The sequence below is a fragment of the Athene cunicularia genome (genome assembly GCF_003259725.1).
Source record: "Athene cunicularia isolate RWA chromosome 2 unlocalized genomic scaffold, athCun1 chr2_part1, whole genome shotgun sequence".
NCBI classification, from domain to species: Eukaryota; Metazoa; Chordata; class Aves; order Strigiformes; family Strigidae; genus Athene; species Athene cunicularia.
In genome coordinates, this window is record NW_020799095.1 from 133,530,926 (window position 1) to 133,539,326 (window position 8,401).

An 8,401-nucleotide genomic window follows, 5' to 3' on the forward strand; every position below is an offset into this window, starting at 1 on the left:
GCTTGATTTTGTTCCCATTTCCTACCACCATTCAGGCTAGATGATGAAATATTTACTTCCAACTTCAGGAAACCCACTGAACCAAGGTTCTTCACCTGAAATACAAACATGTGGAGTTCAGGCCCTTCAGCCCAGTGGAACACTGGCTCTATCTCCTCACTTTCCTCTCCCAGTACTATGGGCCTGGCTCTGACAGTTTTTTTTGGGATGACAATTCATTTTTGCCTTCATTATTGAGAAGTCTTGATCTGCTTCTGGAAAGTGTTTTGTAAGGTAAAGTCAGAAGGCCTTATAAAATCTTTGGCCTAGCCAATGTGAGCTGTGGGCTTAGGCCTGTGTCCAGAAATGTTCCAAACTTTACTGACTTTAGCACAAAGCTACAGGTTAAAAGTGTAGTAAAACTCTGAAGTGTTTTTCAGCCTCTTCTGTTATAATTGCAATTGGCAACTGCTCCAGTAAATAGGCAAAGCTAAGCAAGAACATAATATGGGCCAGATTTTCCAAGCCATTGAGATCACTTTGAACTATTTATGCTGTATAAAGCAAATTTACAGAGCACTATGATATGTAGAGTTAAAGTTCAGAAAGATGCAGTAGTTTGAGTTCTGTGCAGCTGTGAAGCAGATACTGCATTAAATAAACTAGTGGCCTGATCAAGCCTGGGAGATCTTGTGTTACTGTTTGTTGATTGAAGAAATTTAACATACAAAAAAATAACCCTCTCTTCACTTCTGTAGATCTTGTAAATGCATATTCACTATTCCTTAAATTCATAGCTGGAAGATAATTAATAACTAGGATATCACTAAGCTGATGATGTACAGTATAGCAGGGTGAAAAGGTTTTAGGGATAAAAAATAAAAGCTCCTTGTTAGTGCTAGAAAAAGGTTGTGATCCTTTATCACTACCACAGAAGTCATTAGCCTAGCCATTTTACAAATAGTTGTACTTTTTTTCCTCACAGTCATGCCAACTAACATGTTTTATCACTAGCTTTACTGAGCATTCAACACCTTCTAGAGTCCCAGTAATGACTGTGGTAAAAAGTCATGTTTCAGGGTATAAATTAATCACCTGCATTTAGAGACTGAGACAGAATCAATAAAAACCTGTAGTATTGCCTACTTTAACAAATTTCTTTCTAAATGCACTTCAGCTCCTTTTTGCTGGTTCTAATGAAAGGTTACACTTAAAACTAGCAGATTTTTTTACCGCAGACTTTGCCAGGGACCTGAGTGTATTCCCCTCCGAGGGGTGCAGCTGGAGTGTAAAGGCGCAGGGGTCGGCGGAGCCCGAGGCCAAGGGGGGTGCTTGTGGTGGCTCCCCAGTGCTGACTCTGATCCAGACACACTGCCTGGGCTTTCTGGCTCAGCCTCGGAGCTGTGCCAGCACTGCAGACTGGCTGGGCAATCACTGGACTGTGCCTGAACCTGGTCACTGTCTCCAGGCTTGATCTGACCCTGCTATGTCGCTCAGCATCCCGGCTCCCTCCTGCTGGCTCCTGCCAGCCTTATTACCTCCCCGGGCTCCCGCCCAGCTTACCTGGAGGAGCAGCCAGCCCTTGCAGCACCTGATGGTGCTGGCCTTCTCCTCTGATCTTAAGAGGGGGAAAGATCTATAGAAAGCCTCTGTGTAAGCTTATGGAAATCAGGAAGTACATTATAAAAATGTCAAGACTTCTTAAACAAATGAAGTGTCCAAAAGAGCTGTAGAGGATAGGGGATTAATTTCTAATAGGCTAGTTTGGTTTTGTGATGGGTTGAATCAATAAACACTTTTGGTTCACAAAACATTGTGAAGTACAACAATTACACAGCATGTACCAGTGTTATATAAGGTGATAATAGAAATTATAAGGTCAATTATTAATGCACATGTGTCAACAATTCTTGTGGTCAGGACAAGTTCAGCCAGCAATGTATCTCTTAACTACCTCAGCTTTGTTCCTTTTTCCTGGGAAGCTACAAGTAAAGTCAGTGAACAGTCAGCATTAATATGGGGCCTTTTTTATTTTTGTTTGTGTTTCTTTCTTCCTTTCAGTTGGTAGTATTCAAATGGATAAGAAGCGCAGTCCTTGCAATACCTCTATGATCTGTTGAAGTATCACGGTGCCCGTGATACAGTTGAAGTGGTGAAACACAAAAAGTGTTAGTGTACCTAAGACTTCACAAACACTTGGGCTTATTGGTGATGTTACAAAATTTAGCCTAGTCTCGGAATCTGTCTCGATCTCACTTTGAAGAAGTCCATCTCTCTGCAGTGGTTTGCTCAGAAGGAACCAAATTCCAGGTCACCACAATGGAGCAGTGCACTGTCAAGTAGACAGGTAAAATGATTTGTGTAGGGTTCTCCGGCCTGAGGAAATGGGCAAATTCCACTTTTTTCCTGGACAGTCGACACGTGGCAGGGAGCTGCATGGGCCAGCAGCTCCCTGGGGGCTGGGGGCAGCAGAGGCTGCCGAAGGTGACAGGGCAGAGCCTGGCTGACAAGACCCATCCCAACCCCAGTCAGGAGTAGACCCCTGGAGTCACCAGGGCAGCCCCAGCTTCAGGCACTGGGCACCTCCCTGAGGACTGGGCTGGCCTGAGGACAGGCTAGGATGTGGGCTCATGGGTGGGCCGGGCTCAGTGGGGCCCATGGCTGTGTAGGGCAGGGCTGTGGGGAGCTGGAGATCAGACCTGCTGTGAGTTAACCAGGGGAGGGGCTGTCTTATGGTGTGTTGCAGCCAAACACCAGGCAGCCACTTGCTCATCCTCCCCCACTGTGGGGATGGAAAAGAGAATTGGAAGGTAAAGGTAAGGAGACTTGTAAGTTGAGATAAAAAAAATTTAATAATTGAAAAAAGAAAAAAAAACAAACACCAATAATACTACTACTAGAATATACAAACGAGTAACTGACAATGTGATTGCTCACCACCCACTGTCCAATGCCCAATCCATCCCCAGCTAGCAATCCCAAAGAAGATCCCAAAACCACAATCCTGGAAGCAAGAAAGAGCTTTCTGACCAACCCTCATCTATATACTGAGCATGACGGAGTATGATATGGAATATTCCACTGGCCAGTTTGGGTCTGTTGCTCTGGTTATGCTCCCTCCCAGCTTCTTGTGCGCCTGCACACTAGCATGACACAGGAAAAGTCCTTGATTTCATAGGAACAGCTGAAAACATCAGTGTATTATCAACATTCTTCTCACATCAAATCCCATATTGAATCCAAAACACAGCACTATTCTGGCTACTAAGAAGAAAATCTAGCTCCATTGCAGCCAAAACCAAGACAGGCTGGCAGCTTGGGGGGGCTGACACAGAGTCCTGGGCCCTGGGCAGGGTGGGAGACATCCAGGGAGGCTTGGCAGGGACAAGAAGGCCCATTGATGCCTTTAGGGCTCTGACACAATAATTAATTACTATATGTTAATCTTTTAAAAATGGTTCAGTTTCCTTTGAGTTGTAGGGAATTCACTTAAAGGAATTAAACAGTTTTAAACTGAAATGCAATAGATCTTTTTTTATCTGAAACCACTGATTATTCTTTTTCTATCAGATGTTGGCACAATAACGATTTTCCGTAGGTATTATTCTGAAGGTATTTTTTAGCACAGACTTTTTTTCTATTTGCAATATTTCAGTTTGCATTTCTGGAAGGCATTCTGAAAATCCCACAATTTAAATATTGGTGTCTTACTTTTTTTGGAACAATTCACACATGTTGTTTAACTTCAGGTGATTGAAAGACTATTCCACAGGATAGTGGTTAACAAACATTTCAGCACACACAAGCCCACTGCACAGGACTCTGCACTGGTGGATCTAGAGAAGCGGTAGATGGCTCATCTCATTCTGACATTATACATTGCACACTGTAATTCAGTTTACAGGTATTTCTAGAAAATGGTTTTATATATGAGCTAAATCAAAATATCCAGATCATGTCTTTGCTCATACAGGTGCTTTCTGGAATTCAAACAACACCACCAAGAAATACAGCTTTCTAGGGATGTCGCACACAACCAAATGGGAACAGGATGGAAAGAAAGTCATAGTGAATGAAAATAGTGAAGCAACCTGGCATGCCCCCAGTGCAGGACTTCTGGTTCAGCTTCACAGCATGAACTTGTCACATCTTTTTGCATATTTCCTCAGGCCAGAGAACCGTACACAAATTGCCTTACCTGATGAGTGACAGCACACTGCCTCATTATGGTGACCTGGAATTCTGGTCCTTCTGAACAAAGCATAAGAAATGTTAGTCACTGTAGAGAGACTTCCTACTTCAGAGGGAGATTGAGACAGACCAAGCTAGGTTTCTGTATAACTACTTCTTCCAGCCTAAAGAGCTTCACATTAAGGAGAAGGGCCACGTGGGCACTTCAAAGACTAACTACTCACATTCCAAGTCGGACTTCTAGGTTGCCAACACAATATGCAGGGAATACTAAATGGTAATGTTCTGTAAATTAGTCACAGCAAGTCCTAAAAAAGGGTACGTGATTCAGATGTATCCCAAGGAACTAGGCATCTTCTACCCATTGGATTTCCTAGTGAGGAACCAGGGATTTTAATTCTTTCATTTGTGATTGAAAGCTGACATTTAAGTACTGCGAAGGAGTTTATTAACAGAGGAGTACAAAGCCCAGAGGTTTTACTTCCTTGTAAAATACCTTTAAAGCAGGCACAGAAAAGTAAATTGGTATATCACCTGCTGCAGAATTTTGTATCTGAAACTTGGAAATTTTAAAAATGTCTAGTGGAAAGAACCAACAGCCAGAAAAGCTGCATTTGTTTGATCTTCTAGCTGTCAAGTTCAAAATTTGCAGGAATCTAACAGTGAATTCAGTGCTTGTAAAGTATTAGAAGGAAGGAGAAGGGAATCTGTCCCTCTCGTAAATATGAACAGGAAAAGTAATTTACCTTCACATTCAAAATATATCGGTTTGGAGTTTTTTCCTTCTCAAGCCTTATATGATATAATATCTTTTCCTAGGTTTATTTTTAAATATGATCTGCTTGAAGGCAATGTTCTCAGTCCCTGGGTGAGAAATATGCTTCATTTAAGTCAACAGCAATCTGTACTGCTGATTAAAAAGCCAGTCCTGATAGGCTTCACAGGGAGTCTCATCCATCTTGCCTTAGCGAAGAAGGTGGTAGAGAAAATGGTGGTGGGAGGAGGGGAAGGATGGTGGACAGTGTTCTATGAATCGTTGAACAACAATAGCAACAACAATAAATCAAGAATTATCTGTGCTTATATGTTCTATCAGTGTGGAAAACTGGCTCCAAAAAGAGAATTTCAAACTATTTAATGATTCCATATCCTGGGAATTCAAATGAACTTTGTCACCACTGCCAGTTTCATAAAAGAATGAAGTCTCCGGCAAGGCACAGATGGTATTTCTGAATGAACAGATGATTATGCCAAGAGAATATTATGCTTGGAAACACATTTTATTGATATATGAGTAAAGCTGTTAGAACGACAGCTATGGAAAAGAGGACCTAGCTCTTGATGGAACACCTGAATACAATAAGAAATTAGGCAGTCTTTAAAGGTTTAGTGCATTCTGCCGTCCAATTTACAAGGAATTAATTAGAAAACTATCCAGAAATCCTGAAGATTAAAACAGTTTTATAATTAATGAGAACCACAAGAAGATGTGTGAAAAGCAACAATTAGACCGTAAAATGTATTTACCTAAACTGAAAAAAGATTATTCACTAACTACTGGATTTCTAAACAGCACCAGTGTGGAGAGCTAGAAGAGAGGCCAAATTCCACATTGATTCTGAGTATAAATTTATTTCAGTGAAGCAAAAAAAAAGTTAGGCTCATTGATGTTAAAGACTCACAAGCCCAAACATATGCCCTTTATTGTGCTATAAGTTAATAGCTTTACTGTGGTTAAATGCATTGACACAATTAATAGAGTTACTTCTGATTACACACATGTTATCCACAGCCAAAGTGAGTTCACTGACTTCAGTGGAAATTCTGTGACTGTAAACCAAGGATCTAATGTGATAAGAGGTCAGAAAAGGGGTGCATGATCTTCTGCATTACTGGGTTTGAAAATGTTGACTTCATACTTGATATGACTATTTCTAATTCAAGAAGGCTGGAAACAACAGATTTGGATTCTGCACTGGTTTTAGATCCAAAGTAGCTCCCTTGTGGTCAATCAGCTCTTCTTGGTGACTTCAAGATGGTTTATGTAAGGGAAGAGATGTATCCCATGAGATTTTTCTCAAGGGTAAAAGATATTCAGCAGTATACCTTGCAGGACAACATCATAGGTGTTAGTCTCAGATTTTTACATACATTTTCTTGAGCATTGAGAGCAAGCCTTGGAGGCAGATGACCCTGGTTAAATAGTACAATCTCTATAGCTTGAAGAAAAATGTATTAATCATGAACATGACACAAAAAATAATACATAGCCCTCAGTCAACATTTACCCTGATACCAGTGACGAAAATATATGAGGAATTACCTAAACTATTTAAAAACTACTCAAGTTCAGTTACAAAATTATTTATGAAATTAGAAATAACCGAAGGATTTGGGTTATACCGAGGGGAAAAAAATAAAGAAAAAAATAAAGAAAAAAAAAAAAAAAAAGGAAATAAAAGAAACATACTCTTCTAGGTTTCTTATTCAATGTGAGACAAATGCAAATTTTAGTAAAGGAACAATTAGAAGGAAAAAGAGAGATTACAGGAATCCCTTCCTCCCACATGCTCTTCTACTGCTGTATTTGCGGTTTTTGTGTTATTAAATGGAATCCGTGGGTTAAATTCCATTTCTTTTTTTTTTTTTTTTTTTTTTTTTTTCATATTAGTGCAAAGCAGTGAGACATCATCCACAAACCCATTTGTATGTGTGAGATGAATACATTAGCTTCTCAGCAGATGGCTGTGAATTCTTCCAGACCGAGCATGTCTTGGGCTTTCAAGAACCGTTTATCAAAAGGAACACTGAATTGTCTTGAGTTCTGCAACAATCACTCCAGGAGAGCAAGTGCTAAATGGCTTAAAGATAAGAGGCAATCGTTTGGCAAGCCATTGTCAGCTCCAAGTAAGGTGCCCATTGGTCTGTGCATCACACACCTACTTGTTGCTTTGTGATGCCAGAGATAGATATCTTTATGTATTCCTTTAGAAAACCTTCATTTAGTCAGTGGGAGAAAAGGGTGTGTAAATTACATTTGGAATATCCAGAATTATTCAGCAACCTTATTTTTTTATGTTACTTCTGTGATACTACCATTTATAAGTGAGAAGTGGCCAGCAGAAGTTAAGAAAAAGGAGATCTGCATTACGTAAACAACGAAAATATTTCCTAGCATTCTAAATAGAACTTTAATGAAGGATACAGAAATCTATTTGGTTAAAGGTTATTAGAGTTCAGCTAAGGAGATTCTATATAATGGTGATACAACAGGATTACCATTTGTGGTTTTAGAACACCTTACATTGAACAATGTCAACACAATGTGCAGACTTAAAATCATAAGTCATCCCAGCAGGCTAGTGATGTAGACAGATTTACCTAGTGGGGTACATTTCTCTTACTCATGTAGAATGAAGGTGGGAGATAACAACGTCATCGAATCCAAAGGTACGTCTTGGCTTATCTTGCTCTTGTAGATGTTGGGAACAGCGGAGGCTCACATGGGGTTGTCTTGCTGTAGCTGAGGCCAAACCGCAGCTTGTCACAAAGCTGTGATTTTCACACAGAACCCACGTGTTGATACTGCCTTGGTGGGAGCTGGGCTGGGCTAGCTCTGGCTTCTGGCGCTGAGCAGCTGGTGGTGTTGGTGTTTGGTGCTGCGGGGTTTAACCACACCCCGGGCACGACTCTCAGGGATTCCTCTCTCTCTGGCAGCATTTGTCGGCAGGAACGTGATCCTGACGAGTGGCTGCATCATCGGGGCATGCTGCAACATCAACACCTACGAGGTGATCCCTGAAAACACCGTCATCTACGGGGCCGACTGCCTCCGCCGTGTCCAGACCGAGCGGCCACAGGTGGGTGTGACACATGGGTGACACTCTGTCACCCTCTCGTCCTCTGCAGACCACCCTCGCTGTGACAGCGGGGCCGTTGCCTGACCTCCCTTACCTCTGTTCCCAGCCCCAGACGCTGCAGCTGGATTTCCTGATGAAGATCTTACCAAACTACCATCACCTAAAGAAAACGATGAAGGCCACATCCACTCCTGTCAAGAGCTGAGCTCCTTGTGCTAACTCTACTGTACGTGCTTCTTTTTGGGAATAAAATGTCGTCTGCTTTTCTGCCAAGGGGGGACTGCAGTCCTTTCTGGGCGAGGTGAGGCCGCAGGGTGCTGTGCCCTGGTCGCACAGGGGCTGACATGGCCGTCGTACAGGGGCTGACATGG

At 41.8% G+C, this 8,401-nt stretch overlaps 1 protein-coding gene across 1 annotated transcript; it reads left to right on the forward strand.

Moving 5' to 3' along the window:
• Positions 1–7,583: 7,583 nt before the first annotated feature.
• Positions 7,584–8,303, forward strand: LOC113476863 (dynactin subunit 6-like). The gene is made up of 3 exons (XM_026842834.1): positions 7,584–7,620; positions 7,888–8,030; positions 8,137–8,303. The coding sequence occupies exons 1-3, from the start codon at positions 7,584–7,586 to the stop codon at positions 8,233–8,235; spliced, it is 279 nt and encodes a 92-aa protein (XP_026698635.1). The 3' UTR covers positions 8,236–8,303.
• The last annotated feature ends 98 nt before the right edge of the window (positions 8,304–8,401 follow it).

Bases quoted from the DNA above. Each gene is read 5' to 3' on its own strand.
- LOC113476863 (XM_026842834.1), top strand. From the start codon at position 7,584: ATGAAGGTGGGAGATAACAACGTCATCGAATCCAAAG. The intron at 7,621-7,887 runs GTACGTCTTGGC...TCTCTCTGGCAG, and splicing joins CAACGTCATCGAATCCAAAG to CATTTGTCGGCAGGAACGTG. The intron at 8,031-8,136 runs GTGGGTGTGACA...CTCTGTTCCCAG, and splicing joins TCCAGACCGAGCGGCCACAG to CCCCAGACGCTGCAGCTGGA.